The sequence below is a fragment of the Pecten maximus genome, chromosome 10 (genome assembly GCF_902652985.1).
Source record: "Pecten maximus chromosome 10, xPecMax1.1, whole genome shotgun sequence".
NCBI lineage: Eukaryota > Metazoa > Mollusca > Bivalvia > Pectinida > Pectinidae > Pecten > Pecten maximus.
Genome location: NC_047024.1, coordinates 38,953,744 through 38,976,886, shown reverse-complemented (window position 1 = coordinate 38,976,886; position 23,143 = coordinate 38,953,744). Strand labels below are relative to the sequence as shown.

General features: G+C 38.7%; 1 protein-coding gene across 1 annotated transcript in view; it reads right to left on the bottom strand.

The window, feature by feature from the left end:
* LOC117336269 (arylsulfatase I-like) overlaps nt 1–17,260 on the bottom strand; it is a 34,782-nt gene extending 17,522 nt beyond the window's left edge. Inside the window, exons 1-2 of the mRNA XM_033896748.1 lie at nt 16,392–17,260; nt 650–761 (exon numbers count right to left, since the gene is read on the bottom strand). Of these exons, the coding sequence (XP_033752639.1) occupies nt 650–761; nt 16,392–16,512 (233 nt within the window). The 5' untranslated portion in view covers nt 16,513–17,260. The remainder of the gene's footprint in view (nt 1–649; nt 762–16,391) is intronic.
* Nucleotides 17,261–23,143: the final 5,883 nt, after the last annotated feature.

The window sequence follows — 23,143 nt, the reverse complement described above, 5'->3', positions numbered from 1 at the left end:
GTGAGACGAGACTGATAATATCGGCCTCGTTTTCTGTCGGGAACGAAGATAATCCAATTTTCATATCTCCTTTATAGAAGATAATTCACTTAACTTGATACCGTTTGAAGACATGTACAAGCTTACTTTGAAGAATTTTCCTACTGATAAGATTTTTGCTGACAAAGCGTAATATTACATTACAAGATAAAGTTTCTTTTATTTTGTTTTATTTGATTTGTCCTGCATTTACGACGTGACAGTTATGGCGGGACGAAACCAAATTTGTTATTATGTAACGTTTCGTCTTTTTTTCAATATATTATTGTTAATAGCTAATCATGCCCAATCATGCGAATACTGGCCAGTCGGGCAATTCTGGTGAAATGATATCATATGAGTTTGTATAACAGGGAATAAACATGGAGCCCAGGAGGAACATTATAGTCAGTCAATACAGCCAGGGTCCTATGAGGATGGGTGTCTCTGACTGTCACCACAAGAAAGATCAGCCTTGAAGGGAAAATCAGTAGCCAGCTAGAGACATCAAGGAGCTCAAAGTAATGGCATGTTGGGAACAGTGAGTTTCGAGAAGCTCCGGATGTCTGTTTGAAGGAATTTCGGCTTAAATTACATTTTGCGTTATTGCATTTTGTTTTCAGTCACTTACGGTGTGCACGTTGGATGGACATAAGATGAATTAAGGATCACCCCGTGTCTGGCCAGACGGTTAATAGTGGGGGTCCGCATGTATCGGTTATGCCAGCCGACGTCATTCCATCCTGAAACACAGACATAAATGGAATCGGTATTAATATAATTGTACAAAACGTCATCCCTATTACAAATACCAATAAACAGTGACATACAAGAACCCTCCCTTACCTAAAAAGAAACATGTTTATCCAATTAAACGATTTACTTGTATTACCCTGAGACCGACACGAGAAGATTCATGGAAATTAAATAAATGTCTCAACAATTTATGGACATCAAGCCAAGAACACCTCAGAACGATTTTGAAAATAAGATACATATCGGATAAAGGATAAACGCCAAAGGCGGGATAACCCTTTCAACCTACGGCAAGCTTCGTGTTGTTAAATTTATCTAAACCCCACCCAACCAACCCACCCCTCCTCTCTATCTCTTCCCCTCAACCACCCATTCCTGGTAGAAGTCACACTATCTAATAGAATAAGTTCTCCTTTGTCTTTATCACAAAATGTTAAAATTCCGTGTCTATGTCAGACTCACCTCTATACGCGAGTAGAAGATGTACAAATGTCACAGAAGATGTACAAACGTTACAGACGATGTACAAATGTTACAGACGATGTACAAATGTTACAGACGATGTACAAATGTGTCAGAAGATGTACAAACGTTAAAGGAGATGTACAAATGTTACAGAAGATGTACAAATGTTACAGACGATGTACAAATGTTACAGAAGATGTACAAATGTTACAGAAGATGTACAAATGTTACAGACGATGTACAAATGTGTCAGAAGATGTACAAATGTTACAGAAGATGTACAAACGTTACAGAAGATGTACAAATGTTACAGAAGATTTACAAATGTTACAGAAGATGTACAAATGTTACAGAAGATGTACAAATGTTACAGAAGATTTACAAATGTTACAGAAGATGTACAAATGTTACAGAAGATTTACAAATGTTACAGAAGATGTACAAATGTTACAGAAGATGTACAAATGTTACAGAAGATGTACAAATGTTACAGAAGATGTACAAATGTTACAGAAGATGTACAAATGTTACAGAAGATGTACAAACGTTACAGAAGATGTACAAATGTTACAGAAGATGTACAAATGTTACAGAAGATTTACAAATGTTACAGACGATGTACAAATGTTACAGAAGATGTACAAATGTTACAGAAGATGTACAAATGTTACAGAAGATTTACAAATGTTACAGAAGATTTACAGATGTTACAGAAGATGTACAAATGTTACAGAAGATGTACAAATGTTACAGAAGATGTACAAATGTTACAGAAGATGTCGTCGTGTTAATAACATCATATATTTTTTCTTATATTTTTCAGCGACATATTCTATATAAAAAAACAGCTATAAAAATAAGGATAGATGCAGTCTCTTTCGACTGGGACACAAACAGTTACATATATACGGTCTCTCGTGACGTTTGATGTGTGACCGAATTAGAATGTTATGACCTCGCGACCAGGTCAGCGCAACTCGGTAGGGCGCGACGTTTTGCCATCTGTCTGTAAACAGTCACGTATTTATTTCGTAAATGACAACATCTAAAAGATTGAACTATGTCAATTTGCCATACGAGTAGACGACGGACATTATCCATGTTTATTTAAGTCAGTTGGATTAGACTTAGTTGTCAGATAAAAAGACAATTTACAGGCCCTCAAGCATTTAATCCGTTCGTCAGGTCATAAATTTGTCAATGTGTAGTACAGGCCGAAACCGGCAGGTCTATTTTATGCCTACAATGATTTGATGCACAGATATTTTGAGATAAGTTTACATTCCTTGTCTGCATCGTGCACGATCACACCTGTACATCCCTATTTGGTATAAATAAATTTAAGGTATCGACCTTTAGCGTGATTACATAATCGAGATATGAAACTTTAAGGTAATAGAAAGAAACTAATACATGTACGTACATTTAAACGTTTTGTATATTCGACTAATGTTTATGAGGCCGAATGTTTTGATTCATAGCAACCAGCTACTTGTTCAACTAAGTCATTATCAAAACGCCTTACAATCATTTGCAGTACTATGATACTACATATTAAGTTAACTTGATTGAATATTTTATAATCAAGACAAAGATCGATGCGAGGTGGTTAAGACGACGAGGAATATATAACGGTCGTCATGGTTTTCAATGTGTAATATAATTGTCGACATGTTCAGCGCTCGTAATGGTTGGTAGTGTCCTTTTCACTGACCCAGTACTAGTTTTCGGGACTTGGCAATGCTTAAATTTGATATAGATTTACATGTCTGGTATCGATAATGAATCAGACGACATTTATACTCCAAGTACACATTATTTCATTTCCCTTTTACCTTTTTTTCAAAGTTGTTTGTGTATATTTATCTTTTTTGTCCTTGCTCTATCGTCACTGTTTTAGATTTACATCCATGTTTACATATTTGCGTTCTGCTATTGACTGTCAAAGACTGCCAAATACTAAAGTTAGAGGGTAACTATAGTAACTATTATCGTACCAAAGACAGGGGACGCGTTAACAATATAAAGTAGATATGACAAGGCGTAATTACTTCCGTGGTCTTGAATACCGTCCTCACAACAGACAGGGTCACATGAGGTCAGGCATCAAGGATGTTCCGACAGAAGATTAGACAAGAGAGAAAGGGGAGCATTTTGGTTTCTTCGGTGCACTCTAAATAGAAGACAACCTTTTGCCCTTCGCTTCACTTTCCGCCTCCACCTCCGACCAACTTATGATGGAACAAGGTCCTACCTACTCTTGGTCATCAACAGGCGACAAAATGAGAAAGCAACGATGCGCTGTTTGTTACGAGTGGCAGTGTGGTGCCCAACAATGTCCCCTCATGTAGCCACTTACACGTTACATCTATGAAAAATGGTAGGTTGTTTATATGTAATACCAAATGCATACGGATTGTATTTTACAGTGTAACCACCCTTTTTAAGCTAAATGATATGCCTTTTGTCTTTCATTTTTAACAGACTTTTTTTTTCATTCGATGGTGTTGATTCGATAAAATTCAATACTGGAGATGTAATTTAGTGCAATTTTTCACTCAGTGTATAACTTCAGGCGATGCAGCATCTTCGATGTAATTGTAATTGTTCCTTACTACAAATATGACGTAAACGTACTTCGATGTAAACTATACAAATGCCCTACATATTAATTCTGACTAACGTCTTTCTTGATGTCACTATACAGGGTTTGGAGTGTGGTGTTATGGTGGTATATTGACCAGTAAGTCTGACTAACGTCCTCCTTGATGTCACTATACAGGGTTTGGAGTGTGGTGTTATGGTGGTATATTGACCAGTAAGTCTGACTAACGTCCTCCTTGATGTCACTATACAGGGTTTGGAGTGTGGTGTTATGGTGGTATATTGACCAGTTAGTCTGACTAACGTCCTCCCTGATGTCACTATACAGGGTTTGGAGTGTGGTGTTATGGTGGTATATTGACCAGTAAGTCTGACTAACGTCCTCCTTGATGTCACTATACAGGGTTTGGAGTGTGGTGTTATGGTGGTATATTGACCAGTAAGTCTGACTAACGTCCTCCTTGATGTCACTATACAGGGTTTGGAGTGTGGTGTTATGGTGGTATATTGACCAGTAAGTCTGACTAACGTCCTCCTTGATGACGACTATACAGGGTTTGGAGTGTGGTGTTATGGTGGTATATTGACCAGTAAGTCTGACTAACGTCCTCCTTGATGTCACTATCCAGGGTTTGGAGTGTGGTGTTATGGTGGTATATTGACCAGTAAGTCTGACTAACATCCTCCTTGATGTCACTATACAGGGTTTGGAGTGTGGTGTTATGGTGGTATATTGACCAGTAAGTCTGACTAACGTCCTCTTTGATGTCGACTATACAGGGTTTGGAGTGTGGTGTTATGGTGGTATATTGACCAGTAAGTCTGACTAACGTCCTCCTTGATGACGACTATACAGGGTTTGGAGTGTGGTGTTATGGTGGTATATTGACCAGTAAGTCTGACTAACGTCCTCCTTGATGTCACTATACAGGGTTTGGAGTGTGGTGTTATGGTGGTATATTGACCAGTAAGTCTGACTAACGTCCTCCTTGTTGTCACTATACAGGGTTTGGAGTGTGGTGTTATGGTGGTATATTGACCAGTAAGTCTGACTAACGTCCTCCTTGATGTCACTATACAGGGTTTGGAGTGTGGTGCTATGGTGGTATATTGACCAGTTAGTCTGACTAACGTCCTCCTTGATGTCACTATACAGGGTTTGGAGTGTGGTGTTATGGTGGTATATTGACCAGTAAGTCTGACTAACGTCCTCCTTGATGTCACTATACAGGGTTTGGAGTGTGGTGTTATGGTGGTATATTGACCAGTAAGTCTGACTAACGTCCTCCCTGATGTCACTATACAGGGTTTGGAGTGTGGTGTTATGGTGGTATATTGACCAGTAAGTCTGACTAACGTCCTCCTTGATGTCACTATACAGGGTTTGGAGTGTGGTGTTATGGTGGTATATTGACCAGTAAGTCTGACTAACGTCCTCCTTGATGACGACTATACAGGGTTTGGAGTGTGGTGTTATGGTGGTATATTGACCAGTAAGTCTGACTAACGTCCTCCTTGATGTCACTATACAGGGTTTGGAGTGTGGTGTTATGGTGGTATATTGACCAGTAAGTCTGACTAACGTCCTCCTTGATGTCACTATACAGGGTTTGGAGTGTGGTGTTATGGTGGTATATTGACCAGTAAGTCTGACTAACGTCCTCCTTGATGTCACTATACAGGGTTTGGAGTGTGGTGTTATGGTGGTATATTGACCAGTAAGTCTGACTAACGTCCTCCCTGATGTCACTATACAGGGTTTGGAGTGTGGTGTTATGGTGGTATATTGACCAGTTAGTCTGACTAACGTCCTCCCTGATGTCACTATACAGGGTTTGGAGTGTGGTGTTATGGTGGTATATTGACCAGTAAGTCTGACTAACGTCCTCCTTGATGTCACTATACAGGGTTTGGAGTGTGGTGTTATGGTGGTATATTGACCAGTAAGTCTGACTAACGTCCTCCTTGATGTCACTATACAGGGTTTGGAGTGTGGTGTTATGGTGGTATATTGACCAGTAAGTCTGACTAACGTCCTCCTTGATGTCACTATACAGGGTTTGGAGTGTGGTGTTATGGTGGTATATTGACCAGTAAGTCTGACTAACGTCCTCCTTGATGTCATTATACAGGGTTTGGAGTGTGGTGTTATGGTGGTATATTGAATAATTCTAAGAACATTGTATGGCAAATTTGCATGCCATGAAATCGGCAATGTAACCGCTGTTTATTGATTACACAAAAATCCTTATATATTAGAGTAATTTAATGAATGGACGAAGGACACGAGATATATTGACACCTTTCAATACAGTACAGACTAAAATTATTTTGTTTTTAAATCGTGTTTAAAATGGAATATACTCAAGAGCCTTTATTTTATTAACAGGGCTTATTAATGTGTGTATAACGATACAATTCTTTCTTTCTTTTTAACAATAAACCTTCCATTTACGTAACGATATGTGAAATTAGCTTCCTACTCGACAGGACACTTCATAGCATTTTTCTAGACTTGATAACATAGTTATAGGATATCTGTTACAGATTTAAAAGTCACAAGTCAGCAATATTTTTAGTTTTTTAACATTATACTAATAATAACTCACTCGACGAAGTAAATAGCCTTAATAAAACATCGTAGGAGTTCCGGATAGGTGTTACATATTTATGATGCGTTGAAAATTCTCCACGTCCAAAGTCCAAAACGTACGGCGGTAGGTGTAAAGTCCGCGAGGTAATACTACGCCGTTAAGGACACTTGATGGAATCTGTGACAATGTCCATTATGAATAAAATATAATACGAGGGAGATTTGTCTAAAGGTATCAGATCATGTGCATTACAGTGTACAAGCTCTGGATTTCGGGAATAAAAAATGACTTTCGAAGATAACGTATACGTGTATGTGATGTACTTGTTACCCGATACCTAGACATTCAATTATCATTGACTTTACAGCTAGACATAGCACTACCGCCTTCTGAATTAGACCAAATTACAACGCATGGATTTAGGACCAATATAGCTATTATTAGTAATAGTATTGTATTGTTTTGCGGCCCATTGGCAATTTCAGTCGTTTTCTAATTACCTGCAATCGAACTCTTCAATTATTATTGACAAGAGTTTCACAATATTTTTCTAGACTTGTTGTTTACCATCATTATCTTGATACGCAAAATAGCTATCATTTGTTCTCCAATTTTCCAGAACTTTTACTCCGCCTTAACAAATTGTTATTTAGAAATACGCAGTTACTGACATACATTTACTACTGTTTGATGTTGTTTAGGAATGTTAGCAATTCGTCGGTCTGTAGGGGGCGTCCGACACATCAACAAACACATCAACAAACACACAATTGACCGACTTCACTTTTCACTTAAAGCTTGTTTCCCTATACAATGTTTCAAAAGAATTCTTGTTGTAGAAAAAAACATTTTGAATATCACAATATTGCCCTGCGTATGTCAAAGTCAAGAGCACAATGTTTACCTATATATTAAATATGCAGTGTTAGTCTTTTTAGGTCAATGTCAATGGGTACGTTAACAGGATGACTTTTTAGGACTCTCTGTATGTTCGAAGTCTTGACTTAATAATGTAGCACGCACATACTCGCGTTTAGCAACTAATATATGACAAAGGTATGTGGAATCTGTACAGACTATAATATGTATCATCGGTGATAGAATATCGGGGTTGTTTTGATTATTCGCAATGCTTTCCTTTCCGATTTATGTTTAACAACGATTTGCTATTGATACAACTAACATGAAACGTAATAGGTAAAGCATCGGTGAGTTAAACTATATTATCTACTAACAACCAATTCAGCTGTCATTAACAAAGCAAGTTTTTTTTCTGTCTGAATAAGTTTAAGAATGTTTTTATAAACACCCGACCTTTACCGAGTTAAAATGATATTTGCCAGGTTGTGGATATCACCTCGTGCAGCTGTAGAATCCAGAATGTCACTTGGATATATACTATAGCACTATTAACTCTACCTAATGTATGTTACTAAGTCACCTGTAATGTGATAACTTGTGACACACACCTTGACATAGATACTTTGTCGTAGATAAGAAATATGTTTGCATACATGAGTGATAGGACATTGACACGATAAAGAAAAACATCAAAATTCCAACATTCACTTTCAGTTGCGAGAATTATCCGTTGTTTGTGGAAACAATGTTCATTAAATCTCCCTGAGTCTTAACATCTTAACCTCTAGGGAAATTTTAATTCTAATTTATGAAAACCGGAAACCTTACTTACGTCGTGGGACTGGAACTCGATACGTGAGCACGTTAAATTCAAGTTTAAAACTAAAACACTTGTCATGAAACATTTACTTGTTTCGTCGGGTAACATTAATTCATGTCGTGGAACATTATCTCGTGTCGTGGAACAATATCTCGTGTCGCAAAACATTAACTCGTGTCGTGTAACATTATCTCGTGTCGCGGAACGTTAACTCGTGTCGTAGAACATTATCTCGTACCTTGGAACATTATCTCGTGTCCTGGAACGTTAATTCGTGTCGTAGAACATTATCTCGTACCGTGGAACATTATCTCGTGTCGTGGAACAATACCTCGTGTCGTGGAGACTATAGAAGTACATTCCTTCGCTGAAACAAATAACTACACCAGCTTCTTTATCCAAAATTTCCCTAATGCATCTGTGTATCTCATTTTTGCCCCTTATCAGTGATATTTTTTATTTGAAGGATACAGTCCCTGTACGGTGCAGTTTGACTCAGTATAGATATGAATGTTCTCTATTACTTGATTCTATTCCAATGGTTCGTAGGACCCAAAGTGTCCTTTGTTAATGTTTTATTCATTACTGAATTCTAGGTCTGCAACATAACTTTGACGGTGAATTAACGAAAAGAAATATACACATATTACATTATATTTTGTTAATTACTAACGAATTACTCTCCAGTTATGGTATCTCCCGTTCCTCCATGGCGGTTTGGGTCTTTGTGCCATCTGGTTTATGAGACTGGTCGGAAGCGGTAGCCTCATCCGGTTACTTTAAACCTCCACTCTGAACACCCGATGGTGTATTTTTGCAATGTTCGAAATACATAAACATTCTAAACACACGATAACTCTCTTCACAATCACTGTCAAACTTCACGCTACATATTTTCTTGTTTTGACGGAAAATGCCATTCAGGATAGTAACAAACATGCGTTCTGCCCACAACCCGTATAAAACACGAGACATTATGGCTGTACTGTACATACGGCAAAAACGGTTAAAGCTTACATATGTTAACCTCGTTGGTACTGGAATGCATTCTAAAAACATGTGTACTCAACAGCGTGTTCCAGTGACCGATATACACCAACATGATGTCCTACTTCCACTTATTTTAGGGTTCGTTACAACGACGGGTTCTTATTGCTTGGTACCCTAACTCGCGTGATAATGTAAGGGGTGTCAGCCAGGTATTCACCTATTATACTTTAACGAGGGATATCGTACCGGAGAACATCAACGGTGTGAAACCAAAGTGCTTAAAATAATACATGTTAACTCACCACATTAATTATACACACAAAAATATAGCTCGTTGAAAGCATTGCTATTCACAAGCTTAGCGCAATTACCATAAATTATTAACCAATTATGAGTAAAGGTAAAAGTAGAGTAAATGATAATCACCGACATAGTTCGACAGGACAGACGGGGTACATGGCAGTCACTGACGGACAGACAGAATGACAGCGTTCGGTAGGACAGACAGGGCACAGGGCAGTCACCGACGGACGAACAGAATTACAACGTTCGAAAGGACAGACGGGGTACAGGGCAGTCACTGACGGACGAACAGAATTACAACGTTCGACAGGACAGACGGGGTACAGGGCAGTCACCGACGGACGAACAGAATGACAACGTTCGACAGGACAGACGGGGTACGGGGCAGTCACCGACGGACGAACAGAATGACAGCGTTCGGTAGGACAGACGGGGCACGGGGCAGTCACCAACGGACGAACATAATGACAGCGTTCGACAGGACAGACGGGGCACGGGGCAGTCACTGACGGACGAACGGGATGACAACGACGGACAGACAGAATGACAGCGTTCGACAGGACAGACGGGGTAAAGGAAAGTCACTTACAAATGTATCAGACGGACAATGACGGAAAGAATCCTAAATATGGAACGGAATGGTCTTTCAACCCACGGTATTAAATTCCCCCATACGGACCCCACAAAAGCAAAGTTATGATAATAATTACATCGCGAGATTCTTTCTTTTTTCAGTGGCATTAAATAGGACAAGGGCAGAGTAACCTCGCCTCCTAATGGCCTTACGTACGCTGGAATCATTCCTCTCTCCAAGATCTCCACGCTATCGTTATCATCTTTCCGCTGTGTCGATCTCTGTTAATATCTTTCTCGGGAAGAACATCTCTTTGAAGTGTTACTATCTCAAGCGGATATTTAGTCAGTTTGATATCGTGAAATTCCGTGGATATTCTTTTATTATAAACTCTCTTAGTATTTTTTACCGATAATATCGGCACTAGTGAGGATTTCGTTACATACTTTACTTTCATGAGAAGAGGATATTTGTTAAACACACCAGCTGTGTGATATCATGCGCAACGAAACAGATTTGTAATATATATAGGTCACTTTGTAAATGTAGGTCAGATAGTGACACACCTACCTGTAAAACCGTTTACCGCCATGCCATACAATATTTCATCAGTTTATATGTAAGTCTGATGTTTACATTGTGTGTTGAAAGCATGTATAGACGATTTCTTTAAGATTTAAGTTAAATAAAGTTAGTTCGAAAAACTTAAACTATACTGAATTCATATTGATCCTTATGTAAGTGATATACCACGCTTACTCGGACCGATGCTTGGTGTCTTGACCAGCAGTGCAGAGTCCACAATTCGCAGTCCCCGAGTTCTGCCGTTAACCTGCATGTCATATCCAATTCTTATCAATAGTGACACCGATTTAGAGTATACATCTAAATTACTATTCTTTACTAAATTGATTGATTAAGATGGTAGTTCATCTTTCATTCTGTATTCTAAAAGGTTTAGCCCCATTTATAATTATATTGTGTGCTTTGTGCAATCCTTTCATTCCTACGAGTTCCGTTTTTGGATTTCCAAACTTTCGACCAATGACATCACTGATGAACGGCTTTGTTATGTAGTATGTATGTTAATATTTTGAGAATATACTTATTGTATTACTTAAGTTTCATATCTTAACCTGTTTTTGTATCAGGTGTGATATCGATTCACGTTAAGAGTTGACCTCGTTATCACATGGATTATAAACCAGGTTATCTTTAATTGGAATGCTATGATAAACAATAGAACTATCCTATATCGGAGATCCCCTGATCGTTAACACTTGAACTAAGATAAGTATTGCTATCTGTAATGTTAGTAAATACACAGATGGTGATATCAATCTCTGACTAAATACAAATCATCCCTCATGTATTAACACTGTGGGATTTCTTTGTCAATAATGTGACGTTTATTCGAAATGAAAGAAATGTGAAGACAATTAAACTACACGTATTACAGAAAATAGTGCAGCGAAATAAATATCGGTACATGTAGTAAATGTATGACAGAAATGAAGGGTAGAGTTGGTACTAGTTAGCCATTGACTTACAGTTTTAGTTCCATTCAGTTTGTTTAATAAGAGAGTGAAGTACTTCTATGTTTAATAAGTTGATGGACTCCCGTGTGTATAAACAAATGGCCCGACCGAGTGAATCTGTTTTGTAGTAGCTAGGAGACATTTTCTGTGTATCGAGATACTTAAGAAGAGGGTGATGTAGTTTCTCTATCCGTCACGGCTGATTCATGGTGATATGTTAATGAATCTCTGCCCATGTTTGGATTTGCGTATATCTCTTTACAACTGAGGTCAATTTCGTTAACCTGCCGACACGATTAACTTTAGTAAATACAAATGTAATGCTCATTCTATATTTCAATATTATGTTATTGTCTCAAACATATCCTACCTTGTCCAGGTGAGAACTCCCATGTGAGAACTACCTTGTCCATGTGAGAACTACCTTGTCCATGTGAGAACTACCTTGTCCAGGTGAGAACGAACTTGTCCATGTGAGAACTACCTTGTCCAGGTGAGAACTACCTTGTCCAGGTGAGAACGAACTTGTCCATGTGAGAACTACCTTGTCCAGGTGAGAACGAACTTGTCCATGTGAGAACTACCTTGTCCAGGTGAGAACTACCTTGTCCAGGTGAGAACGAACTTGTCCATGTGAGAACTACCTTGTCCAGGTGAGAACTACCTTGTCCATGTGAGAACTACCTTGTCCAGGTGAGAACTACCTTGTCCAGGTGAGAACGAACTTGTCCATGTGAGAACTACCTTGTCCAGGTGAGAACTACCTTGTCCAGGTGAGAACGAACTTGTCCATGTGAGAACTACCTTGTCCAGGTGAGAACTACCTTGTCCATGTGAGAACGAACTTGTCCATGTGAGAACTACCTTGTCTAGGTGAGAACTACCTTGTCCAGGTGAGAACGAACTTGTCCATGTGAGAACTACCTTGTCCAGGTGAGAACTACCTTGTCCAGGTGAGAACTCCCATGTGAGAACTACCTTGTCCAGGTGAGAACTACCTTGTCCAGGTGAGAACTACCTTGTCCAGGTGAGAACTACCTTGTCCAGGTGAGAACTACCATGTGAGAATTACCTTGTCCAGGTGAGAACTACCTTGTCCATGTGAGAACTACCTTGTCCATGTGAGAACTACGATGTGAGAATTACCTTGTCCAGGTGAAAACTACCTTGTCCATGTGAGAACTACCATGTGAGAATTACCTTGTCCAGGTGAAAACTACCTTGTTCAGGTGAGAATTACCTTGTCCAGATGAGAACTACCTTGTTCAGGTGAGAACTATCTTGTCCATGTGAGAACTACCTTGTCCATGTGAGAACTACCATGTCCACGTGAGAACTACCTTGTCCAGGTGAGAACTACCTTGTCCATGTGAGAACTACCATGTGAGAACTACCTTGTCCATGTGAAAACTACCTTGTCCAGGTGAGAACTACCTTGTCCAGGTGAGAACTCCCATGTGAGAACTACCTTGTCCAGGTGAGAACTCCCATGTGAGAACTACCTTGTCCATGTGAGAATGACCTTGTCCAGGTGAGAATGACCTTGTCCAGGTGAGAACTACCTTGTCCAGGTGAGAACGAACTTGTCCATGTGAGAACTACCTTGTCCAGGTGAGAACTACCTTGTCCAGGTGAGAACTACCGTGTTCAGGTGAGAACTACTTTGTCCAGATGAGAACTACCTTGTTCAGGTGAGAACTATCTTGTCCATGTGAGAACTACTTTGTCCAGGTGAGAACTACCTTGTCCAGGTGAGAACTCCCATGTGAGAACTACCTTGTCCAGGTGAAAACTACCTTGTTCAGGTGAGAATTACCTTGTCCAGATGAGAACTACCTTGTTCAGGTGAGAACTATCTTGTCCATGTGAGAACTACCTTGTCCATGTGAGAACTACCTTGTCCAGGTGAGAACTACCGTGTCCAGGTGAGAACTACTTTGTCCAGGTGAGAACTACCTTGTTCAGGTGAGAACTATCTTGTCCATGTGAGAACTACTTTGTCCAGGTGAGAACTACTTTGTCCAGGTGAGAACAAACTTGTTCAGGTGAGAACTATCTTGTCCATATGAGAACTACCTTGTCCAGGTGAGAACTACCTTGTCCAGGTGAGACATTCTAGTGCAATGGAATTATTAATTTGTCTTCCATCAGAGACCATGATATCGGTGGGTGACCGTTCTCGTAACTTTGTGTCAATAGGACGCAAAGCAAAACCATCACATTGTATGTGTTGTAATGTAACATACTCCAACAATAGTTATCTGTGTTGCCATGGTTATTGTAGTTTTTTTCCTCGTTATATCGCACCAACATGCCAATTTGACTTCGACATATTACGTATTTGGTATTTCATGGTTGACATATTCAAGATAAAATACAATGATTTATTTGAGCAGATTTAAGATAAAACTAGATGGTGAATGGATCAATAGATGGATCACCTGTTGACCGAAGTGAACTCGCGTTTCATGTGACGTGTGTACTAAGAAACTGTAACCGGTCTACAGATCGATAGAGCAGTCCAGATCTTTTACAGACTTAAACCCATTTCAGTTTGAAACTACAAATGAAAACTTCTATGAAACAAGTTTTTGTCTGCAGTGACTCATTAATAACACCGAATCCTGTCAGCACGGTTTCAAACATCAAACGGTGTGTCGATGATTAACACTGTTTGTATTAAATAATTTACAAATTACCATTATATTATCATCATAGCATCTTAGAAGAAAAATTAACATTGTATGACGTCACCAACTAAAAAATATCTTCATACTGTAAATTTAACCATGTCAGATGTGGTCGTGTTGTGAATGGGAAGATGTCTGAACCGGTAATATGCTTTCCAGTGACACGAAGTTTCATAACGAGCATTTTAGGGTCGCGTGAGAACAAAAAGGGGGCACATATTATAACTACGAACCACCAGGGCACATTCAGAGATCTTAACTGTTATCACAGTGACTTCACTACCGCAGAAATCTTTACTCTAACTAGCGCTTTAGGGGACAAGCCGAAATCTGAACTCCAACAACCGCCTTATGGGACATACAGAAATCTTTACTCTAACTAGCGCTTTAGGGGACATACAGAAACCTTTTCTCTAACTAGCGCTTTAGGGGACAAGCCGAAATCTGAACTCTAACAACCGCCTTATGGGACATACAGAAATCTTTACTCTAAGAACCGCCTCAGGGGACATGCAGAAATATTTACTCTAACTAGCGCCTTAGGGGACATGCAGAAATCTTTACTCTAAGAACCGCCTCAGCTTATGGGACATGCAGAAATCTTGACTCTTACAACCGCCTTAGGGGACATGCAGAAATCCTAGCTCACCTAACTGACGCCTCTGGGACACACGGAAATCTTTACTTTAACTATTGCCTTATGGGATATGTAGAAATCTTTACTTTAACTAGTGCCTCAGGGTACATGTAGAAATCTTTACTCCTACCCTCAGGGGACACATGGGTAATCCTAACATTAAGTGGTACACTATTTTTTAACATTATATATCAGGCATATCATAAGATAATAAATCATAATGGTCAATAAGACATCAACGACACGTTAGACAAGCAGTATCCTTATTCTGGAAACCCTTTAATATGGACGCAAAGATTAAGACTAGCAAAGGTTGTGATATTGGTGTGTGTATGATACGTACATATCAAAGTGTGTGAAGTGTTTAGTGTTTTTTTCGGCGTAAAGAAAAAAACATGATTCAGAGTGTGGGTACACGACAAGCTTACAAAATCAACATTCATTCATAAAACACACACACACGTTGTAGTCGCTAGTGAAACGGTCTGGTGAAATTGACATGTTATTTCTTTGACAGTTAAATGAGCCACATGATGGAATCTTATTTTACCCTCCCTTTCCCAAATGTTCCGGTCGTCTGGGTGAGATAGTATCTATTGTGGTAAGAGAGCGGGGCGGTAAGTATGGGTTGCAAAAGCATATTGTATCATGGCCTTTGTTCAGCGATCCCTGTCAGCATGTTATTACTAGGCGTTTTAGTGAACACGTACCGCGAATTGATACATTTAGCGCTTTGATGTAAAATCCTCACAAAGATATTATAAGCGACTTGTCTTCAGATATCAGATAAATCTTACTTCAAGAAGATAAATTGTTTAAGTTTTTAGAATTAAGAAGGAAGGAGTTATAAAATTAACTGAAGGTAAAAACAAAGGATTTCGCCCTACAAGCGGAATATCATTCGTCACAAAAACCGATCATTCAATAAGTCCTTCGTGCCAGAAAAATCTAAGCTGTAGGTCGATATCATCAAAAGAAAATTTAAAGATAAAAATATATTTAAAAGTGTTCACTTAATCAAGAGCAAACAATCTAAAGTATTCACAACACTCTAAACTTTACTTAGAACAATATTTTATTAGCGCGTGAAGCATCTGACGTATAAGTGTGGCCACGTATGTATGAACACGATATCATACTACTATGTGTATATTAGATAATACCTCAACTGTGATAAACTGATATTACTTCCCACATATAAAATATCCGTGACAGAAATAAAACTGTCTCAACAATCGCCCAGTGTGGAAGCTGAACTGCCATTTCCTGTCGGGGGTAACCAAAAACCTTAAGGATATGTCCTGTCAACTCTAAGCCAGGTAACTCCGGAACGGTCGATTTAGCAACAATATGACTTCTCTTTTCTCTAGGATAATGATGGACTATTTCTATTCTATAGCCGTCTATATGTATCTCGTAATGATATCCCAGAGTACTTATCTCACATTGCGTTAAGTAAAAGTGTGACATCAGAGTACATTGTTGTGTACTGAGCGAGGTTATTTTCAAAAGATGAAGATGATATATGTTCAATAACTTACCAAGGTCGTCTGCTACGATGAAGATGATATGTGGTTTTGACTTTTTCGCTACAGACGTACTCCACAAAGACATCGTCACAAGGGTAGTAACGAACACTCGATATAACGAAACACTTGCCATCGTCCTCCTGGTGTGTTTCTGTCGTAAAAAGTCTCTCGTCTGAACTCGCGTTGTTATAAAACGACTGTGACAAAACTCACAAGGACAAACGAGATTCTCGCACCAAATGCGGTTTTCAACGCGATTTCCAAGAATTTCCCCTTCCTTTTTAATTTGGAAACAAATAACGATTTGCAGTCTCAGCACTATGTAATTGATTGCCTTGCATGCTATTTAAATTGTCGTTTAAGCCTTTAAATACTTCTTTGTAACTTAAAAGCTGTGGAAATTATCGATTGAAACGTCGTCTTTAAATTGTGGCGAGTTAAAGTTGAAATAGTTTCAGACAACAATCCCGGAGTCGATGCGAACATTTCCGTCCCAAGCATGTCAATGTCCTCGTTTGGATTCTCTGATTGTTTTTAAAACTCCGACTGACAAGTCGGCTTTGTCATGTGAAGACATGTGCAAATAAATGCACTTTACCTAATAAATCACAGCAACAGTAAATATGATGAGTCACTATTTACAAACATAAATACATAAGCGAGTATCCTGTATATATAAATAGTACACTAGGATCAGCTGTGTGCCTGGTAACGTGTCACCTTTCTCACTACTACACAAACTGACAGCGCGTTGCTTTTTATCGGGTAGGCAGGTCCTCTCCACTCAATGACCCCTGGTCAAAATGCGTCTGTTATGTGTACGTGCCCTACACACATACACACGCGTTCCTCGTCCTGAAGGTCGTTCACACATATACAGAACCAAATGAACACGGTAACATTGATACACTACCACACGTGTTTAGAGCAGCTGTATAGATTAACACTGGCAAAGCTTATCAGCGGAAACGTTAAACTATTACATCATACTCGGGTATGACCTGATAATACTGTATAATAGAATTGAATCCTTTTTAGGCAAAACAATAAAATAAAATAGATAAATAAGATAAATCTTGTCATTGTTACAAAAGGAAATATTCATGAATTATACAATATAAACTTATCGCTATCTCTAGATAGCAATCGTAACATAATGAAGTTTATAAGACAGTTTATTCTCCCGAGATTAACATCGATATAAACATTTGATCATAACGTCATGTCCAGTTTCCACTAACATTCCTAACACAGAATACACGGTAAAGTGTTTTTACATAACTATTAAGTGAATTTATAACGAACACTTCATAGTTTTGTTTGATATTACACACTTTTTATCGCCTTATTCCACACAACACATTTCTTACGTACATTATTCTATTTGATCATTGTGACATGCACAAATTGATTCCGAAACAACTTCTTATCTATTTTTTTTCATGTTTTCATGAACATATGATGCATTATTTGCCCGTCGTGATTATCATGTGACGGGCGGGATGTCCTGCTACTGGGTTCAAGTACAGTATTTCAGTATGATAACACTATAAAACACCTCGGATTGGTCCCTTCATCCTTGGACAATCTTGCTATGGCCTTTCCTGTAGCGATTACCCAGAAACCCAATACAATAACAAAACAATGGACACTGTTTGCTGTAATCATAAGAAATAACAAAAAAAAAAAAAAAACAGGATATAGGTACTTTTCAATTCTATAAATAGCCTCGCACAAACCCCAGTTTGTACACAGATACGGAAGGAAATACAGTTTCAACGAAAAGTGACTAAGATTAATAGAATATCTCATCCTCTTCGGGTTGAGACAAGCACGAGGCTTGCCAAGGGAGTAAATGCGTATTTTTCTCTCACCCTGTAAAACCCTGTATAATTATATAGATGTAATATTGACGTTACTTCAGTGAAAGGCAATGTTGACGTGACGTATAGTGTGGATATCCCTATCAAGGGTAAAAGACAATTTATATCTAATCATTTTTAAGAGAAATAAATAAATAAATAAATAAATCGTCATGTTCTTCAACAAATATTCCACGTATTTACACGTATACTATTGAATAACGAATGAATACATACCAGGCCCGGCTTAATAGTTGAAAAAAAACATACTAGTATGTTGATTTTATCTATCCTGTAACATGTAAATGTAGCTTAACGTTCGTTTTTACTTCAATGTCTGCTGAAAGCGACACGACAGAGATCATCCGATTATTCACTACATTGTAACATGATGCCTTGTTTTAACGAAAAGGCCGCGCCCAGCTGGTACATTTTTGCCTTTGTAATGCGCAGAAGATGTCATGGTATATTTGAAATTTTGCACGTGCATGATTCATTGTCCAACAATATCTGTGTAATGATAAATGAAAAACAAATCGTAGCAGGGCAGATCAAGGGCGATGCAGTACCAGCAACAGGGGTTATATATATAAATAACAGTATATGTGGTAAACATTACAATCAAAGGTACCCCAGATGTGTTTTAAGGTATGCCGTGCAAAAAGGTCAAATTTCGTCTTTCTTGAACCTCACTTTATTAAGCATCATCAGCAGCGACGAGTTTTAGGACCTTAAGTATCAGATGTAATAAAACTGGCCAGAACCAATAGAACTTAAGAGTGGACTTTGAACGAATGACAATAGACATTTGATGCGACAGGAATTTAAAACAAAACAAAACAACTACAACAACAGAAACCCCCCTACTCCATTTCCTTAAGATATAATGGGCCTTACCGGTAATTTAGATTCCGATACACCAATATTGGATTTTATTATTGTGACTTGACCTGCGTTTTGTCACTATTTTAACATTAGGTGTTGACAGTTTGTTTTAAACCGCCTTAGCTTACCTTTTGCTGGCGCTAATGACCTTTGTTTTATTTTAGATAGAGGATATATAACAGTGTCTTCAGTCATACCAAATTTATTTCACGAGTGTGGCTAATGCTTTTATATTTTTCACGAGGGCTACTACGCACGCGTGAAAAATATCAAAATACTTGCCACACTCGTGAAATATATTTGGTATTACTGAAGATACTATTAGATATTCTGTTTATTACATTTTATAGCAAAATATACCGAGGCAGCTCAATCTCTCCCAAAATTCATTGCAGTCCCCTGTCAACGGCGCACAAATGTACGCCAAATCTTGACGTTATGTTTTCTATCTTACATTCTAACACGATTCGTTTGCAACGCGTGTTTTGATTGGTTGCGGACCGACTTCTAATCTGCGATAGAACCATGACCTATCGTGTTAAGCCACGCCCCGTTTCTAATCAAAACAATATGGCGTCAAGTTCGACTCGTAGCGAAATTCAACACTCTGCACCATTTATGATTGATGACCCGTGGTATTGGAATCGAAAGTGAAGAAATCGATTAGAATGAATTAACTAAATAAATTTAACAAAAATAGTTAACATCATTCTTACCGTCATTTATTGATTGAAACGTTCATTTCGTCCGTGTGTAAGCATCTAAGGTCAAGTAAAATCCGAAATGAAATGGAACAAGTGCACACAACTTCACATAACGGTTGAGCCTGTAGAAACACATCAACTCTGACTTTGTTAAAATGCACATGTCGTTAAGCATACTGCGTAAATCCAAATATGTCTTTAAATCTTCGGAAACAGGACTTTCACAACAATCCAAATACCCCGCTTCGTTAACATACAGACCGAGCTCTCGCCAGTATGGGCGTGGCCAATTGACCGACTTTGATAGCTTCTATAGCAATAGAAACTGATATTGTCATCAGCATTGGCTCTAACTGTTAAACAATACAACTGCCTTAACAAATGTCTAGCATACACATACAAAAATGAATAGGAACTATATTTACATGTGTCCTTTCCCTATAAACTATAGCAAAATAGCTCTCTCCTCAAGGAGAACGTGAAGCCAGGGGGAGACCTGTTCAGAAAAATAATATTGACATTTCATGGAACAATCGATCGTTTTTTGTTTTTATTTTTGAGAAGTATGAAATGACAATTGTTTATTTATGTCTAACGAAGGACGCACGACGACAGACAAAACACTATCACAAGAGGAGAGGCTGCAGTGTTTCGTGTATCTCCTTGTGATAGTGCGAAACTGATGCGGACTTTATAGTGCTACCTCACTAAATCATACTGCAGAAGACACCTAGCAGGACACACCGACCAGTCACATTATATACTGACAGCGGGCGAACCAGTCGTCCCATTCCTAGAATACTGAGCGTTAAGCAAGAGTAGTAACTGCCAGGGGACAACGTAAAGCCTTCCTCACAGGGGCAAACGTTCAACTAAAGGCCAGGGGACAGAACGTAAAACCTTCCTCACAGGGGCAAACGTTCAACTAAAGGCCAAGGGACAACGTAAAGCCTTCCTCACAGGGGCAAACGTTCAACTAAAGGTCAGGGGACAGAACGTAAAGCCCTCCTCACAGGGGCAAATGCTCAACTAAAGGCCAAAAGCGAGACAGAATCGAGAAGTTAGGAGGAAAAATTTGTTTAGAGAAATGATAAGATCCTAAATGTAGTCGCCTATTGCAATTACAATCATACAAGGGTACAACGGATACAGTTCTTTAATGACTGAACCATCTGGGAGTGGGACGACTGGTTCGCCCGTTGTCAGTATGTGACCAGGTGGGTTATCATCATTGAATTCTTAACGGCTTAGAAATGATGTATCAAAACTGAAAAAGTCATCAGGACCAGCAAATGTTAAGTTAAAACGGTGACAAAACAAGACAAAAACGAAATATATACAGAAAATGTGTTTTTGTACACTTGTGTATGTAGGTAAAATGATAAATATTGCTTTAGTTACTCCTATCTTCTGATACAGATCAACAGCTTGTAGATGGTTAAAAATTGTGTATATATTAACATTTCAAGAAGTTCTATACTTGCTATGGCAAAGTTGTTATAGAAACTTTCTCTTATAGGAAATGTATTTTAACTCTAATCGATTCATTGCATGCGAATCCGGCCTGGTCGTATTACATTGTAGTTCAACACTATCACAAGGAGGCAAACACGAACATATTAGTCTCCCAAAACACAAACAGTGTAGTTTGGTTTGGTTTTATTTGTTTAACGTCCTATTAACAACTAAGGTCATTTAAGGACGGCCTCCCGTGTGTGTGGTATGCATGCGTGTGTGTTTTGGAAGGATGCGGTATGTACCTGTTAAGTCTGCTTGTGATAGGCCGGAACTATCGTTTTGCCTATTTATAGTGCTACCTCACTGAAGCATACTGCAGAAGACACCCAGCAAAACCTGACACGTCCTTAAATGACCATGGCTGTTAATAGGACGTTAAACAAAACAAAACCAAACCAAACCACCCAGCAGGACACCCCAGCCGGTCACATTATACTTGACAACGGGACAATTCATGATTCGTCCCACTCCCAAAATGCTGAGCGCTAAGCAAGAGTAGCAACTACCATTTGCAATGTTCTTGGTATGTCTCGGCCATGGGACAGAACCCAAATCCTTCCTCACAGGGGCGAACGCTCAACTGAAGCCCGAAAGTGAGGCATTGTCAAGGGAGACATTAGGAAGAAGATAAGAGCCCAAATTTAGTCGCCTCTTACGATCATGCAATGGGTGCAGCAGGTACAATTCTTACGCCATATTGTACCAGGTGTAGTCATCCCTCCACATAGAGATGAGATATTGTATACATGCAGGGCAGAAACACAAACAGACACACTTCACCACATCCAAGCATCTTCCATACTAAGAATGTCGTCCATAAATGACCGAAGCTATAAGGACGTTAAAAATGCTAACCTGAATTAATCATTAAACTGTTATCTGTTCGTCAACTTCTGACAAGGGAAATTCGACGAAATCAAAAATGCCTACACTATGCGAGATCACTTAGGAAAACATGTTGATAGCATAAGTGATTTTGATTTCGTCGAATGTTCCCCTGTATTCTTATACAGGAATTCGTCACCGACAATACTGCGTATTGTACAGTTGTATGTAAGTATTCCTATAGATTATTGTCATATCAGTGTGTGTACACATGTGAACGGGATTGGTACAGCGCTATCCCTGACTGAGTTATACAGTAAGAGATTGCTGGCGAGCATCCGGCTGAATTTCCTCCATGTCAGTAATTTTGTATTGGTGTTAAATAACGGAATAAGTACCAATGGAGAGACAAGGATTCGTCATCGATCTTAACGAGTCAGCGCAATGTTGAATTGTAACTATATAACCGAAATATAGTGTAACATAGACAGCGACTAAAAGTGCCCCCTGAAATATCATGACGAAATTAAAATAGATTTAATGGGATCTTAATGCCTTCCTTCTTTCCTCACTACCCTAAGGGTTTCTTTTTGATACTCGTCCACATGATTTTGATTAAGACTTTTAGAATTTTAAATGTGAATGTTCTTTAAGGACAAATAACTAATTGATATTTTCCAATATCGAAATATTGATTGATATTGGCAAGGAGATTATTATAACAGTTTAGTTTAATTGAATATTGTTTAACGTCCTATCAGTAACAAGGTCATTTAAGGACGAAACCCACTGTGTGCAAAATGCATGTGTGAGGTGTATGCGTTTGTATTTTGGAAGGCTTTGGAATTTTTGTGTTTATCTCTTTGTGATATCGCGGATTTTATGTCGACTTTATAGTGTTACCTCACTGAATCATACTGCCGAAGACACCCAGCAGGACACACCACCTATTCACATTATACTGACATGA